Here is an 18,263-nt window from a genome sequence, read left to right as displayed (position 1 = left end):
CGTTTGCTGTACAGTAGCTGCCATGTTTGACCTCAGAGATGGCTGTTTCTTGAGCAGTGGGGGAAATGCTTCCTATATGAGGTTTGTAAGGCACTCTGAGATCCTGTGAACTGAAGGAGGCAGTGTGAACTAGTGGGTAGAGCACTGGACTCAGACTCAGGGGACTGGATTCCGTTCCTTGCTCTGCCTCTGGACTGCTGGATGAATTTAAGTAAATCACTTCCCCACTCTGTACAATGGGGATAATGATATTGACCTCCTTGTAAAGTAATTAGAGATCTACTTATGAAATTCACTGAAGAGCCAGGGCCATTATGATGATGAAAGGGAACATAAGAGATGTGCAGGATGAGTATAGGACGAGGAATAAGGATTTTCTACATTCTAATCCCGACTCTGATAGTGATTTCTTCTAGACAAACTTTTAAAATCTAGGTCTTAATTTCCCCATCAGTAAAACGGAGATGATCATATTTATTTACCTTCTATGGCTGATGTAAGTGTGAATCAGCTACTGTTTGCAAAGGACTTTGAAGATGAAAACTGATAAAATTCTATTAATGTAATTGTAAAAGTTATGATGGCCATTGTTATTAATCATGCCACCAGTCCAATTCATGCTAGAACAATTTCAGTAGAGTGGGAGGATGATGATAGTAGGATTTCAATTTTGTGGACCTATAGGAAGTACAAAGAAGATTAACAATATCCTTTCCATGTGCTGAAATTCCCTGCAATCATATGGGCCCATAGATATCTACATTAGATAGGCCAAAGTCTCAAACTTGGGCGCGTAAGGTTAGCCACCCAAATCTATAGTGAAGCAGCTGATTCATAGTGGCCTGATTTTCAGCACTTGCAACATCTACATACTTCAGTAGGAGTTGTGGTTGCTCAGTCTGAAAAACAAGCCACTTACAGAGCTGCCTAATTATGGATGCTCCTCTTTGACTTCAGGTCAGCCACTGCTTCAGTGGAACATCCTTCTTTTAGCAGAAAAATCCTGTCTTGTACTCTGAGGATACGGCTGTTATTAAACACTGTGAACTGGAACTGCCTCTGAACTTCAGAGATGATAAATACGGCTATCACCCTCAGCCCTCCTCCCCCCCAAAAGACAGAGCTCCATTTAAATAAAGAGAGGCAGAAATGAACATGAGAAAGTAAAACATCCTAAGGAAAATATCATTCAAGTTAACTGCAGACATAAATTTATCCATCTGTTATCATAAGTGTTACTTGAAAATTACTTGTCCATAAAAATGAAATAAACCAGAAGTAATTTTTTCTTAAACATTGATTTTATGTGTATATTCTTAGTTGCCAAAATATTAACTCTTTTTAACAGCCCATGTGCTCTTGGCTGCTTCTCTGTTTCTTGACTGTAAAAGGCCCTTCACAAATGCCCCATGTATTTTAGCTCTTTGGTGCTTCGCTGTTGCACTACGTCAGTCATCTCAGGCTCCTGAGGACGGGACCTTCAAGCAAAGACCAGCTTGGCTTCAAGGTTCTTCCTTTAATCTCATTGATTTCATCACAAAAGCAAGACATCAAGGCTGTGGCCTGGAACAATGAATACTGTATCGTATGCTGGAGCACACTTACAATGAGCATAGATACAGCAAGACTCACTGGGTAGATGAAGCCCTGGAAGGACAGGTTTCGATTTTGAAGAATTTAGCATGTTTCAAAGCTGGGTCCCACTTTCTCCAAATCCATAGTGCTATCTTTTTCTTGGGGAGGGCAAGGAATAGAAAGAAGAATGGGAGGGTTGCGCAAATGTTCAGTTGCAACAGGTGGGTTTTATAAAGATGGAGAATGAAAGTCCTGACCTGTTCCAGGGCATTGCAAATGTGAGAACTGTGGAAGGTTGGAAATTTTATTTTTTCCTCAGGGAAAATGGTCACCCTGCCTCCAAATATTTTGGCAGCATACCGAAAATGTCAATTCAGACATGCCAAAACATGTCATTGCAACATTTCTTATCGACACACAATGTTTGGACAGCAGCGTTGGATAAACTGAGACCACTTCTGCAAACATGGATCTAAGCAGCTCACTCAAGGTCATGCCTCAAGTCAATGGCAAAGTTGAGAAGAAACCCCAGCAGGACTCCTAATTCTCAGTCATCTGTACTTGTCAAGTTCTATTCACCAGAGATTTTCCTGCTTTCACCACTGTGTACCTGGGCACTTTCAGAACTCCAACCTGAGTCTTGGGTGCAGGGCTTGGCTACACTTGCAAGTTTAAGAGCATTAAAGCAGTGCTGGGTGCCCTAGCTCACTGCCTGTCCACACTGACAAGCCATGCAGAGCGCTCTGATTCCAGGGCTAGAGTGCTGCTGGTACCCCACCTCGGTGAGAAGATTAACACTTGGTGCACTTTGGCTGAAATGCCCGGGCGTCATTGTGAATGAGGTGTTTCATTACTGCACTCTGATCAGCCTCCAGAAACATCTCATAACCCCCTTAAGTCAAGTGGCCACTCTTGTCACTGTTTTGGAGTCACTGCAAGCATGCTAATATGCCAGGGTTTCTCAAACAGGGTTCACCTCTTGTGTAGGGAAAGCCCCTGGCAGGCCGGGCCGGTGTGTTTACCTGCCGCGTCTGTAAGTCTGGCCGATCACGGCTCCCAGTGGCCGCGGATTGCTGCTCCAGGCCAATGGGAGCTGCTGGAAGTGGCGCGGGCCAAGGGACGTACTGGCTGCCACTTCTAGCAGCCCTCATTGGGCCGGAGCAGTGATCCGCGGCCACTGGGAGCCACGATCAGCTGGATCTGCAGATGGGGCAGGTAAACACACCGGCCCGGCCCGCCAGGGGGTTTCCCTACACAAGCGGCGACCCCTTTGAGAAATCCTGTGATAAGCCCTTTGAAAGCTCCGTTTCTGACATCCTGCAGGCTTATCTGCTCCGAGACAAAGCAACCATTACTGTGGAATGCTGTGTGTGAGAGAGAGAGAGAGAGGCGGGGAGGTGGAGAGGGGTGTCTGTTGCTGTCTGAACTTACAAGACAGCATGCTGACATGCTCTCAGCCCCCCAAAAACCCACTCTCCCCCCATATACACACAACCCACTCCCTGTCAAACTCCACCCCACCCCATTTGAAAAGCACGTTGCAGCCACTTGCATGCCGGGATAGCTACCACAATACACTGCTCTCTGTGGCCATTGCAAGAGCTGCTAATGTGGCCATGCCAGTGTGCAAGCAGCTGTCAGTGTTGGCAGACTGCAACGCTTTCCCTACTGCGCTCTGTGAAGGCTGGGGTAAGTCAAAGCGCTCTACATCTGCAAGAGTAGCCAGGCCCTTTATCAGAGGGTCAAAATTTAGAACATTTTCCCCCCAATAGACTTTCGTTAGAGCTGCCCTCATCAGAATTTTCCTTTTAGGCTGTGGAACATCATGGGAAAATGCACTGCATTATATTGTGGAGAAGGTTATAAGCCAGCGGATGGGTTGAGAATAAATGAAACTGTTTATCAGCCAAAACGAGGTTGTAACATTGCAGCTCCATAATATAGAAGAGTGGTTGACATAAGCATGTAGGGCCAGGTTGAAGTAGTTAATTACTCTTCTGTATTGATAGTAATACACAGCTACACTGACCCTGTGAGAGTCATAATGCCTCTCACATGAGCTAACCAAGTTGTAGGAGAGCAATCTCCCTACCCCACCCTTTAAGAAGGTATAGTGTGCACGTCTCTCCAGCGCTGGCCGGCTGTGCCTGCCATTTCATGGGCTAACAAGGACAGTGGCTGTCTCCACCTCATTTGGGATGGTTTGCACCCCAAGCAGTGCTAAGGATGTGTCTACACTGGAGCTGGGGGTGTAATTTTCCGGCTCTGGTAGACAGCCCAGTGCTTGCTTTGATTGAACGAGAGTGCTAAAAATAGCAGTGTAGGCAGAACTTCATGGATGAGCCAGAGGGGCTAACTGCCCTGAGTTCAATCCCATCTGAACCCCCTGGGATTGTTAGCTAGTGCCTCCACCCGCACCACTGGGGCTATACCGCTATTGTTAACACGGGAAATGACACCTTCCAGCTCCAATGTGGACATGATCCAGTAGCATTCAGCAACCCCTGCACTAAGGGGAGAGGTGGGAGTGAAACAGGGCCGAGCCCATGCACAAGGAAGGAAAGGTTAATGGAGAGAAAGGCTTCTTTGTGCCTTCTTGCACCTGCGCACCCAAGCAACGACTGGTCACAATCTGGCCCAAAGTAATATTTTTTAGTGATAAGGGAAATTCCATATTAAGAAGAGTGGTCCCTACACTGCCATGAGGTTTTATCCCAGTAGGAATTTCAGCCAGTCCAAACCCACAACATTCACTAATCAAACCCTTTGCTGCCAGCAGTTGGGATTTTCCAGAACTAACCGCTAGCTCAGTCGCGCTGGGATTCTGCATTAGTGGTTAGCCAGCATAATGTCTCCTTGTATGACAGCTACAGTCAACATGGCCCTCAGTTTGTCAACTCCATAACATTTATGGTCACCATGACCCTTCCCCCATCATATTTTTATTCTAAACAACGATATCTTTTCTTACAGGCGTCTATAAAAATCTGGTTGCCATAATCACTGAAAGGGGTACGTTGAACTTGACCAGATTGTAATTTATGAGGACATCTGCATACTGTGCTGGTATAGTCATGCACATTATGCAAATCTACTGCTCTGCAAGAGAAACTATCCTTCCACTCAATCAAGATCCTAAATTAGTCTCAAGAATGGGCATGCAACTGATAGGCTGCTGAAACTTCAAGAACTACATTTAGCCAAACTCCCTGGGCCTCTAAGCAAAACGGCATAAGCTAACTTTGTGCAACCTTGTTAAAACAAATCAAATGCCAGTCCTTGCGATTTTATCATACTTCTCATGGTATATGGCATGTTTTTAAAGCCTGAGCTCCTGGAGCCATGGGAAAATGTGAGAAATTCAATTCTCTCTCTCGCTCTCTTTTTTAAAAGATACATTTCAAGCTTTCATGGGTATAGAGAAAATGTTGAAAACATGACCTGTATGCACCCTAAAGCTCCAGACTCAGAAGGCAAATAAAAAGAACTCAGGATGTATTTAGGAAAACAAACCATGATTTTTAAGCCAAGCTCATGATTTTTTGGAGTTGGCAATATTGCAAAGACAACTGTATTTGAATCATAAAAGAAAATGAACTCATGTGTTAAAACCACAGCAGTATTCTGACATAGAAGAATCAATCATCTCCCGACCACTTAGAACATAAGGATGGAATAAACCTGGGAATAGTGGAAGTCTCTGGGTTCTCTTTAAAAACAGAGATCTCAGAAGCATTAGAGAATATTAAAGATCTCAGGGCCAAACTGAATATTAAAGTGCAAGGGGGTGAAAATGATCAAAAGAAAAATGCAGGCAAAATGTAAGGGAGAAAAAATGCATATTGGATTGTAAAATAGTCTCTCTGAGGAAAATGGCAGAAGCTGCACTGCTTGAATCACTGAAAACTAGATTGGACAGAAGGTGAAAGGATGATGAGCTACAGAGGCTTACCAAGGGAGGATGGACAAAATGGCTGAATAAAGTAGGTCTCTTACAATTTTGCTTTCTACAGTTCAATGGTATATGAGTAGAAGCTGGGAAGGGATGCACCATAGCCTCCTGGGAACCCATTCGGAGATAATCAGAATTTCTGAACTGGCCACATGGTATTACCATTACTCCAGAAAAGTAATAGCTGACTATGCATTTTTTTCTGGCAGGTGAACAGTGGTTGGAAAATAATCTGGTGCCAGAACAGCTTGAGTGTTCTGATAATCCATTCAGATTCCCTCCACGCCTACCTTCAACTAGACATGAAGTGAATTCATTTCTTGGGCAAGAAATTCAGAAAGACACAAAGGCTGAGCACCACAATGAATCTCCTGTTGCCCAGTGTGTGCAGGATAGGGTCAGTGTTTGTTTCATTTTTAAAAGGCAAGATCAACCAAAACCAGAACTTCAAATTCAGCCCTCCAGGAATTTCAGGAAGGAAGTCTGATGATTTAGACCCAACTCATGGATCTGAACTCACCTATAGTGTTTTATTTCCAGATGGTATCCAAAACTGAAAGGGGACTACTTGCCCATTTGGATTAAATCTCATGAGAAGAATTCCAGAACAACTTCGCCAGAGTCTCCTGAGAAGAGCTGATCTCATGAGATTTCCATCATTTGGGGCCAAAAGCTCAAGAGAACAGTTCTCAAGATGTCACCACCACTGAACCTAAATTACAGACTCTTGTCTGTATTCTGAACCCATGTCTGATCATATCTAGTTAATATAATTAACTGCATAACACAATTCATAATGAATAATCTAATTACTTAATCTGGTTCCAGATTCCAATCTAAGACCCTCCCTAAGGGCTGTCTCTATTTAAAATGTTTGTCCTCACAGCTGCTCATTTCCTCTTTACAGGATAATTAAACTTTAGTAATCTCACAAGTAGGATGAGGGCACTTCCATGTATTATTGGCCCAACGATGATCTACAGACAATTGCAGGAAGTGACATATCTTTGCTATTAACCACTGAATACCTCCAAACCACTTCTATCATATTTGAGTCATCTTCGTTGTCAGGCCTGCAACATCTTTGTAACAAGAGACAATAGTAATGTCTTTTATCTTGTCTTTGCCATATCTTAGATTATCTACAACAAACTCCTTGGAGGCCAGTTCATTTGTCGCATTATTGAAAAAATGCTGTTCAACAAACAACATCTGTTTTCCATTTAGGGAGACAGAAAGACTTCCTTGTGTTTGTGGTCCACTTGTGCTCCCAAGGCCGAGCACATCAGACCCATCTTAACCTACACAGAGGTGCATAAGTTAGGCCATTTCTATCAGAGAAACATATTGGCTCAATGGGCAACAGACACGGAGAGTCCATTGGGAATTTTCCATGGTAAAATTTGGTTTTAACTTTTTTAAATTATTATTAATGTATTTTCCACTGGGACAAATTGAAACAAAATATTTTGTATAAAGTCATTTTGACACCAACCTGCACCAACCTGAATCAGGTTGTAGTTGTAGTTCAGGTGCTTCATGCCCCATTATCTCCTATGGGCAGGCTGACCTACACCTCCCATAATACACTGTGACCTCTGACCAAGCCACACGGTGCATCATGGGAGCTGTACATCAGCCCTAGAGCCAAGCCCTAGAAAGAATAAGGACTTGTGGCATCAGATTTACAACTCCCAAGAGGCACCTTGGGACCTTAGAGAGAGAGAGTTTAATGGTAAACTTGAAACAAAAAATGTTTCCATTTGGTCAAGCACACCGAAACAAACATTTCCAATAGGAAATTATTCAAAACTTTTTGTTCTGAAGAAAAAAAAATCAACAAAATAAAAAAGTTGATCTATTGGACTTTCCCATAGGAAAAACAATCCAATTTTCATTCAGTTCTGCAAATAATCAATCAAGTGCTGATTAAAGTTACCAGAAGCTATGAGCACAAAAGTTGGGCAGATCCTCTTTTAGGATGGAACAGCTCATCTTTTGCAGCATAATAAACACTGTTTCAGTGAGGAGCTATTGTGTTTCCTCTAAAGGAATTGCAAGAATGGAAGCTGACACTTGAATTAAATTAAAAAAAGAAAATCAACCAGAAATTTTCCCCAAACCTTTGTATGCATCTGTTCTTTCTGGCTGCAGACAGAACTGGATGCAGAAGCCTAGAGACAAAGGCTGTTTCTAACACAGTCAAAACCAGGCAGTCGTGAAAATTTCATGGGGAAACCTGTCTCCTTGCAGAGTTTTTAGCCCAGTTTCCCCAATTAAAGTAGTTTGGATAATCTTCAGATTGTCAATTTTGGATGTTAAACAAAAGATCTGAACATTCATTGTTCAGCCATGACTACTAGGAAGAGATGTGTGGCAAGCACCTGTTTGTGTAGTTTTACTTCTACCACTTTTGCTCTGTTAAACAGCTGACATATCCCTTTCAATTTCTCTCTCCCTAAAAAAGTGCATTTTCCTACCACAAGAAGAGCTAGGCAAAACTCCTCATTTCTAAAGATACAGAAACATCAAGAAATGGGAGAGTAGAAGGGCCAGAGAAAATTCAGTCTAGATGCACTGAGCAAAAAAAAAATCAAAATGTGTCTGTAGTGAGGCGGTGTGGCTCCCTTCCGCCCCAGAGGAGGAAGAGCCCATCCGGAAGCCAGAGTGGGTGGAGCTAGGGAGCTCTGAGCCCGCCCCTCAAAGGGTCAGGTGGCGACCCAGAACTATAAAGGCCGGCCCTCAGAGCTCAGTAGGAGCCCAGCCGCCGGAGAGAGCAGACGTCCCTTGGGGAGCCTGAGACTGGGAAGCTCCTGTGGCCCGAGGCGGCTGCCCAGACTGGCTGGACCTGCCCTGTGCCTGCTATCCCGGGGAGCTGCTGGAGCTGCCCTGTGCCTGCTATCCCGGGGAGCTGCCGGAGCTACCCTGTGCCCACTCTCCAGAGGAGCTGCTGGACATGCCGACCAACCCCTGCCACGACGAACCCATGCTCCTGGACCCCACAGAGGCCAATGCCAGGACCCAGGTAGGGCCCGAGGGGGAGTATGGAAGTAGCCTGGGGGCAGCCAACCCCAGTCTGTCTGCAGCACTATGCTAGAGCCTATGTCAGTGTGTTGTGGCCAGGATCCCCACTGACACAGCAGCGAGTTTCCCCCGCTGCTAGGGCCCCGGGCTGGGACGCAGTGGAGTGGGAGGGCCTGCGTCCCCCCTGCCACCCAACTCCGAGGTGGCAGACTCCCCCTCTCCCTGGCCTGAGGAGACCGGAGTCTGTTATTACTGCTCAGCCCTGCCTGAGGGCCTGAGCACTCTGCCTCAGTGGTTATTGCCCCGCCTTGACCTAGGGCCGGGGCTTATGACTATTGTTACCACCCAGCCCTGTCTGACGGCCTGAGCCCCCTGACTCAGCAGTTGCTGCCTCACCTAAGCCAGGGACAGACTAACCACATTTTCAGCTGGCTACCGCAAGGGCTACCGGAGGAGACCCCCAGGCCGGACTAATTCCCTCAACCCATCAGTGTGTAGTGAGCCGGCGTGGCTCCCCTCCGCCCTGGAGAGAGTCGAGCCCTGGTGAACTCTTGTACAGTGTCCATGTCGTAACAATGAATAACGGATGGTCTGGACCAAATCTTGAAATCCTTCTCAAGCAAAATTTCTGCTGATGAAAGCTTTGCCTGAGTAAGGATTGCAAGAGTGGCCTTTGCCAACATCCTTTGCAAGAGTCATGGGGTGAGAGGCCAAGTTCCGTCATGGATTATAAATTGACTAAGAGCAAGAAAACATAGAGTAGGAATCAATTATTGGTTTTCAATATGGCAATCGCTAACTGCCTTGAAATCAATGGACTGAAGCACTGGCTTAACTTTAAATACATGCTTAATTGGGGCCTTAGAAGTTAGAAAGATAAATGTTTTCACCTTAGAAACATTTCTACTATATTCAAAAAAGAACGGAGGCAGTGGTATATATTGTAGCGATCCATTGCAGGCATCTTTACTGTATCGAGTCCCTTTCTGGAGCAAACCGGAGCACGAACACTGAAGATAGTCTGCGATGATTTGAAAGGCCGCTAAGTAGCCTGGCATGTATCAAATCTACTAGTAAAGTCCAAGAATGTCCTGACTCAGTCTCTAAGAAATGAGCAGATTTACAATAAGAGGGAAACAATAAGTGAACATATGCTGGCATTTAAAATAAATTGTGTAAGAGCAAAGAGTTTATGTTTCAATCCACATCACTGCCAGGTCCTGAAATAGGTCAGGGAGCAAGGATCTTCTGCTTCAAATGAGATTCCCAAGAGGAAGATTTCTATACTGAAGGCCAGGCTTTGCAGTGAAGAACCCTCCCCTCCCCATTGATTTCAATTACATTGTCCACATAAGTAAACAAACGAACAAGGGTATTTTGTTCCATACCTGCTCCAAAGGCAAAGAAGAAGCTCTTGTCTGTGTTCTGCTTTAAAAGGGCCATCACTCTTTTCCCCATCCTCTCGTTCCTCTTGTAAATGAGCTCCTGTCGGAAGTAGCTGTCTATCTCCTGAGCCGTCACTTGCTCATGTGGAGGAAGTGTTGTGTTGATGAGGTTAGGGAGCTGCAAAGGAAAGAAATACTGCAGTTTAGATACAAAGGCAGACAGAGGGAAACCCGGGGGCTTGGGACGGGAGAGCATGAAATAAAACTTGAGCTGGTTCAGCTAAACCTCCAAGCATCCAGCATGCTACTTTATTCCAAATGAACTGGAATTAACATTGGAATCTTAACCCAAGATTATCTAAACTGCCCAAACTTCCCGCCACTGCAGACATGGTGCGCAACCCATGTCAGATTGCAGGAAATTCCCCAAGAACATGCCTTTTTAATATTGGCGTTTTTACTGGTCTGGGACTGAACTGGGAAGTGCAGAGGGGAATGTGAAACTGGAAAATAAAGAGAAGGACAAAAAATGAACAGAATTTCACTGGATTTCAAAACTGGACTCGTTTTGTGTTTGTTTTGAGTAACTATCTGAGGATGCTGGAGAGGCCAAAAAAAAAAAAGTTTCTGGCTACAAGAATGAAAGGCACAGCAGCTTCAGATCTCAAGGAAGAGGCAAAGGCCATCAAAGATTCCTATCCCCTGGACTGGGTTTGAGTAAATAATGGCCATTCTGCCTCTGGCTCTCCACTGTAAAGGAAAGCCATAAATCAATTGGTTCTACATAAATATTACAAGCCTTTGTATTTCCTTGTACACCAAGATTCCATATTTAATGGGTATCAGAACAATGGAGCTTAGCCAGAGGTGTGAGAGCTTTTAGAAGTTGAATTGGGCAATGAAATGATATCTTGGCAGAGCTGAGAATGTCTGAAGGCACAGTACCTAGAAGTTGGAAAAATCTCTCTTCTCCACCCATTGCCCAAAGGAAACAAAGGCCGTATATAAGCATACAGATCCTGATCTGGAATTAGTTAAGATGTCTCCAGAGCAGGTCCATCAGTGCCATATGCAAAATACTGATGCAGGATCGGCTATGTCAGATGGTGGACCCCGTCACTCTACCCGCTTGGCAAGCCTAGCATTGATGCTAGAGCTAACCTTGCCCACTCGTCCAGGAAATACAAGGACTTAGGGGTTAGGGTTATATGTGATTTTATGAAGCTCTGGCCCACGCAGAAAGCTAAGTGCATCATATTTCCACCCCACCTGCATAGACCCAACTATAATCCAGCTGAGTAGAATGAAGATACACATTACCTTGTTAATTGTATTTAATTTTTTGCTCTTGGCCTGTCATTAAACTATCCTTTGCTCATCTCACCCAAGATGCCCGCCTGGCATGACAATGAATGGATCAAACAGCAGATGACAAAAGGACCCAGATTTTCTTCTCCTAAGCTGGAACAGGCTTGTTGAAGCCAGAGCAGTCATTTAAAATCAAGCATTGGGTTTCCTATTCCCTTTCCATTCTCCTCCCAAAGAACAAGAGGAAGGGACACATTTAAGAGTCATCACTGGCAACACCATGCTGGGTCCTTAAGCACATTGTAAATTATTCTATTTTTAATGGCCACTGCACTTAACATGACTGCCCTGTCGCTTGGGAAAGAGAGGGGGGAGGGCGAGAAGAGAAGATAAATGATTGAAGTATGCATAGCTACACACAGTAGTGCAAGCACTTTCCGAGCCTTGGCGTCTGCTCCATTAATCATCCCACTTCTTCCAGTATCGCAGTTCCTTTCTACAGTTTGTGACATATGCCATGCCTGGCTCGAAGGAGGCAGCTGCTCCTGCTGATTTATGGAGCCGTTTGCCTCCTTAACCACCAGACAGGGATCAGGAACTCAAGAAACAGTTGCATGCAATTAGCAAGCTGTTAACCGTTGTCAAGAGTTAATTTTTTTTTTCAAATTGTTATTGTAAAAGCGCAACCTCAAGAATTCAGCAAGGGGATTGGATGGCCCCCTGTTAAGTGTTCCCTGGAAGGCCCATGAAGACTTTTTGTTTGGATTCAAGATAAAGTAGATATAGCTCCACCTAGTGGTGCATGCATGTGTACTATGCCGCCAACCCCTCTACTGGCTGAGCTGCTAGAAGAGAACAGGCTACTAGCTAAGCAAGTTGCTTCTGTAGCCTTAAACAGTAGTGACAGATGCTGAGAATCCTGGGTTCGATCCCTGCTGTTGAGCTACACGAGCAGAATTTAGATATTCAGGAAACCAATCGTCAAGCAATATGCGGAGAGAGCGCTCTTTGCAGGAGATAAGTAGGAACTGAGTGTGAAGCCTTTGCAAAGCATTCAGCCTCCTGGGAGTCCTATTGATCTGGGGGTGGGCACCAGAATGGGGTACAGCCCAAGATCAGTATGGTGTGACAGCAATACTTTTGGAATCTGTGATCACACTGTTTTTTTCTGGCCAGCTGAATACAAAGTTGGTACTCAAGGGGAATACAACACTCTTCTTCCAGAGTCAGAGCATCCACACATGGAGTAGTTAATTCATTTTAAATTCACACTCTACTTTATTCCAGATTAACTTTCATGTGTAGACAAGCGCTTCCCTACATGTGTAGCTCTACCCAGGTGAACACTCCCAGTCAGAAGGTATGCAAATAAAGTTATGCATGTACATAAGAATTTGCACTATTGGGGTTCTGCAGCCATGGCTGTGCAACACTGAAGTCAGTGGGAGCTTTAGGAAGGATGGCACAATGGTTAGGACGCAAGCCCGAGACTAAGGCCATGTCTTCACTCATAGGCTTACAGAGTCTTTACAACTGTGCCACTGTATGAGAACTCATGTAGTAGCGTTATGCCGACGGGAGAGCGTCTCCCACCAACATAGCACTGTGCACATGAGCGATTATGCCAGCAGAATTTATGTAACTCAAGGGGGTTTTATTTCTCCCCTTCCCCTTAGATGACCTGCTCTGAAGTCCCTGCTCCACCACAGACTTCCTGTGTGATTTTGGACAAGTCACTTTGTCTCTTTGTGCCTCAGTTACCCATCTGTACAATGGGAACGATAGCGCTGGCCTGCCTCCCAGAGGTGTTGTGAGGATAAATGTTCTGCAGCAAGATTTAGCCATCGCCTGGATGCGAGGAACTAGAGAGAGATCTGAGTCAAAGAAGATCCCTAGGTTACAGGCCTGAGTAGGGTGACCAGACAGCAAGTGTGAAAAATTTGGACAGGGGGTGGGACAAAGCCCCAAATATCGGGATGGTCCCCATAAAATCTGGACATCTGGTCACCCTAGGCCTGTGTGACAATAAAGGTTATCTAGAAATAAGCTGGGTTCTACCACAGCGGTCAGTATAAAAGCCTTCGCGTAAAGCTTCAGAATGCCAGCTTGGTCTCCACATCTGTACTGAGACAGAGGAAGCATGTTACTTTAGCACAACGTCCTGCAGTATCATTATCGGGAAGCAAAACACAGAGAGGGATACTGGCCTAGCTCCTGCCATGACGGAACTGAGATGTTATAAACACTGAAGTACATTTTTTCACAGGAGTGTTTTGTCTTTGTTTTGTTTTTTTAAATGTTTAGAGGTGTTTTGGGACTGACACAAAGAATCAGAGATTTACCAAACGGCCTGAAAACAATTACCTCAGACACGTGTAAGTGCAGACACGTCAAGCCAAATTCACTGGTGAATAAAACAAAGCAGCCCAACCTATACTCATGGTCTTTTTACAGTCTCCAGTTAGTTGTTTTTTCCTGCCACAATAGAAATGACTACTCCTGAGCTCATCTACCCCTGTAGAACACCAAATGGAGCCTCTCTTGATTCACACTAGTGTAAAATCAAAAGCAGGCCCAGCAAACACCAGCATGGTGCGATTTTCACTATTGAAACATGCTACATTTAGATCTATTTCCTAAACTACTTACACCCTATTTGGCCCCTGCTCTAGTTACTCTATGTGGACTAACTCCATTCAGGTCAGTAGCCTTGCACCAGTACGGATGAAATCAGAATCAGGCCTTTCTAAAGTCACAGATGAGTTTGACCCAAAGGTTTTCACGGAAATTGGGTTTCCGTATATCAGTCAAGTGCAAAGAGTGCAGGCTCCCGTTAGATGTTAATGCAGGAACATCTCTGACCTGGGTTGAGCTGTGGGTGAGACTGGTGGGGTGAAGATGAGGAGTGAGTCAGGGTTATTGCCCTTCAAGCTTTATTCCATCTATGATTCGGGAGGACGAGCCCCAGAAATGAAAATGGGACAGGGACCCAAAAATTCTTCTCAGTTACCCCCATGTCAAGACAGAGGAACCCTACTGAAGACATCCCAGTGTCTATGCAAGTGTCATTGCTGCCAATGTATGCACTATGGAGACCATACATTCCCTTTCCTGAGGGGGGCATTATTGGTACAACACTCAAACACAAACCTCAGACTAAGCATTTTCCCCAGGCCAGGTGGTCCTTAGGGTTTTCCCTGAAGAACCTATGTCCCAGATGCTAGTTCCCTCTTTCTGCCTCAGAGAGGTTCCTCCAACCCCCTTTATAGCCTAGTTGAAAGCTAACTGAATTCACCTATACTATGGCTCAGCAGTAATCCCACTTCACCTGTATGTGGGGTTCAAACTCCTGATTCCTACCATTTGGGCACCACACACATACATATGTATACACACAAACACAGTAATGCACAGTACCTGCCCCAAACACTTCACAATCTAAACAGAGAACTCGCGTGGTATCCCCATTTTACAGTCATGGAACTGAGGCAGAGAGAGATTAGGTGACATGCCCAAAGTCAGAGAAAGTCAGTGGCAGAACAGGGAATTGATGAACATGGATCTCCTGAGTCCCAGTCTTAACCACAGGCCTTCCTTCCTCAATTAACAGGACACGTCAGAGGAGCCCTGCATCCGTACGCAGTATTGCCAAGTCAGTGAGATAAAAAATTATGAATCAAGCCCTTCAAAATCATAAAGATTGGCTTAAGGAGTATGAGATTTTTTTTAAAAAAAGATCACCACTTTTTATTGGCTTCTGAGTTTTGAGCCTTTAGATGTCACATTTCCTAGCTTTTCTCTGCAACGTAAAGGCTAGACCCTTGCTATATTGAAATCCAGGGCCTTACGCAAAACACCGAGCACCGGGAGGACTTCGATTAAAAGCACAGGAATTGACAATGCTGCTCAAACAGGATTCTAAAAACCCCAGGGAGAGTTCTAAAGGCTGCCAACCTGTCATAGTATGTAAGATTCAAATTGAGCCCAGCTGAGCTGCTCTCAATTCATACCAGTGTTTTTCAGCAAGAGGCGGACGTTAAGTCATGTTATCACAGCCTATACAGGGAAGGGACTCTACTGCTAACAAAGGTCAATGGGGCATTGCTTTTTTACTCCAGTGCTACAAAATATACTACTTGGAGTTGGAAGACACCTGTTCTCCTCTGATTTATGGACATTTCTAACATCTGGCCGAAGAATCTATGGTTACTTTAGCCTGTAATGTGAAGAATTCCAATTGTGCACGCCGAATGGACTGTGAGCATAAGAGTAGCCAAGAGAAGGATAAAGCAGACATGGGATTGTGGTTGCTGAAATGATGACTGTTGCTGACTCAACCGTTTCTGCTCCAGGAGCCATGAGTTTCCTTCCAAAACGGCCCTCAATAGCCAAGGAAAGAGGCGGCTAATTAATCTGGTATGGCCCAAAGTTGGCAGCTTCCAAACAGATCAACTCCTGGGTCATTATGCAACATGGAGAAAGAGGAAACCGTAAAGGAGCCATGCACACTGGTGTGCTGCCCAGGGCACTGCTGCAGATTAACGCCCTGCCACCAGCCCAATAAATCCTCCATTTATTAGTGACTTTTAACAGGAAAAATAAAATACCAGAAGCCTAACAGGTGTGTGAAAGGATTTTCTAGGCAAAGTGAGAGAAATCAGCGCACTTACTCCCTCATCTCACTCAGAAACTGCTCTCCCTTAAGCAGGATGGGGTCGATTATCCCACATCTGCCTGGCATGAGGTTCTTACCTCTCAGGCATCTGGTACTGGTAACCATTTAGATACTGGACTAGGTCTCATCCTATGCCTCTATTTACACGGGAGGTGGCTTTTCACACCCACTTTGCACAGCTGTAAGCGGTTAAGCACCGTGCAGGGCTGTGTAGAACTGGGGAAAGGCCTGAGCAAGCAGCGGGGGAGGTGTCTAGGACGTATCCAGGACATGCTGGAGGTGAAAGAGGGCGTAGCCAGAGCAAGTAAGCCAGCTTGCTCCCACCAGGGGGATCTTCTGACATACAGGTTGCTGGAGAGGTTTATAGGAGGCTTAACATGACACATAAATCTAGCCCGGTACTTGCATTGACCAGAAATCTCAAAATACTAAACACATTCATGATTCTGCTAATCAGATTTCAGTCCCACACACCCACCCAGCACAGAACACCACCTCAGGCAGGAAGTGACCTGGCAGTACTGCAAAGTAGAGGGGACACCTGCCTGCTCCTCTGCTGACAAAATGGCCTAGCCAGTCGGGAACGGCAGGAGGAGTCATACAGCGTGGGTTCCATTCCTAGCTCTGCTCCTTGGGCAGCTCAACTCTCTCAGTGCCGCTATTGAGACCAGATGTTTCAAACTTGTTGTGTGGTGCAGGCCGACATCCATTTTCATGGGGCTGGGGGAACAAATTCCACTAGCAAGGGGCACATTTTCAGTCTTCTCTGCCTCTTCGGCAAAGTCAGCTCATCCTGCCCCACCCCTTCAGCTGAAAAGCAGCTGAAGGCCAGGCTGGCTAGTAAATCTGTGTCCCTTTTCCCTGGAGACAGCAGTAGCAGGGAAAAACAAGGAAGGAGGAGGAGGAGGAGAAGGCCTTGCTCCGATGACCCTGGTGTTGCAGGGCTCAGTGGCACCACCAGGAACCCTATGGGAGGGAGGATACAGAGGTGGAAGGAGGGAGAGAGAGAGAAAGACAAGAGAAAGTGGGAAACGGAGTGAGAGAGGAAGGGAGCAGCAGCTGCTGTGGGGAAAGGGGGAACTCTAGGACTCAGTGTCCGTGGCAGGCTCAGAGCTCAGGAGTTCCTGACTCCCAGGCCTGTGTGCCAGCCACTAACCCACACTGCTCTCATCTCGTTTGGCCTCTTAGTGGCACTGAAACATCTAGATTTAGAAATCTCGAATATATTTTGGAATGCAGATGGCAGGAAGAGCTGGGGAGGGAACTCAATGCTCAATTACTCCTTCTCCAGGAGCAGAACGTGACAGATCTCACAGACCAATTCATCCCTCTGCCAGGGGGTCCGGGGAGAAGGAGGTCAGCTCTTGGACTGATCCCACCTCTCCAGCAGGCTCTGATCCTAGGAGGAGCCCTGTATGGGTAGAGCCCAAGACCTCCACCAAACACCAGCGACGTCAATGGTGCTCCACCCCAGCAGAAGTACCCAGAGTGGAACAGTTAGCTTGTTCAGGGTTGGAGTTGTGACCTTATAGGGACTGCAGAAAGTCTAATGATATTTCTGCTCACACTGGGCACCGGAACCAACCCCCATCTCCCCCTCCCCACTGTCATGAATTTAAGCTTAACAGGGAGAGTGGGGGGAATGGCTGCAAACATTGGCCATGAGTCTCACAAACACCTTGAGGGGGGAGATGTTTATTCCTTTTTAAAGGCTTTCAATGAACCTGCAGAAGTCATGACCTCCGTGTATGTTTTCTATTTATTTTTCCACACCAGTTAAATAGTCACTTTCCAAGCACTTGAAGGAAAAAGAAATCAACATCGGCCCCCGCCCCCTTTTGGTAGCGATGCCAAAATATGCAGCCGGGCCTCCCTATCTGAATGAGTGTTTTGATTAAAGAAGTCTTAACAAAACACAGTCAGAACAAGGAGCGTAGCCCCTTTCTGCAAGCTTCACCCAAGTATGCAGTGTATACTTAGGGGTGGATTACTGGGATTCATGTATTAATTGAATAAGGATGACAAGCCTCCAGCATATGCAAATAGAGGGTTAGATTTCAGTTTTGAGGGTAACCCCTAATGCTTACTAATATCCCCTCAAAACCCCCAAGTCATGACTGTTAAGGCAAACCCTCGCAAGCTACAAACATCTGGAAAAGTTCATGTTTTTCTATTTTTCTTCAAAACCCTTTGTTTCCTTTGACAAAAAGTTTCTGCTATTCTGACACTAAAACCATTGCCTCTGAGTTGCCAAGACTCCCAAGTGAGGATCCTGATCAAAGGAAAGAGTGTGGCAATAAAGCAAGGAACCTGTGGTCAGGATTTTTTTTCCAAAAGGTATTTT

The 18,263-nt window shown here is 45.5% G+C and overlaps 1 protein-coding gene across 2 annotated transcripts in view; it reads right to left on the bottom strand.

Moving 5' to 3' along the window:
* The window catches only part of TRABD2B (TraB domain containing 2B), a 417,779-nt gene that overhangs the window by 156,900 nt on the left and 242,616 nt on the right, over window positions 1–18,263 (bottom strand). For both annotated transcript variants that reach the window (XM_030573890.1, XM_030573891.1), the window contains exon 4: window positions 9,940–10,114. In XM_030573890.1, the coding sequence (XP_030429750.1) occupies window positions 9,940–10,114 (175 nt within the window). The remainder of the gene's footprint in view (window positions 1–9,939; window positions 10,115–18,263) is intronic.

The sequence above is a fragment of the Gopherus evgoodei genome, chromosome 8, assembly GCF_007399415.2.
Source record: "Gopherus evgoodei ecotype Sinaloan lineage chromosome 8, rGopEvg1_v1.p, whole genome shotgun sequence".
Lineage (NCBI taxonomy): Eukaryota > Metazoa > Chordata > Testudines > Testudinidae > Gopherus > Gopherus evgoodei.
This window is presented reverse-complemented; position numbering and strand designations above follow the sequence as displayed.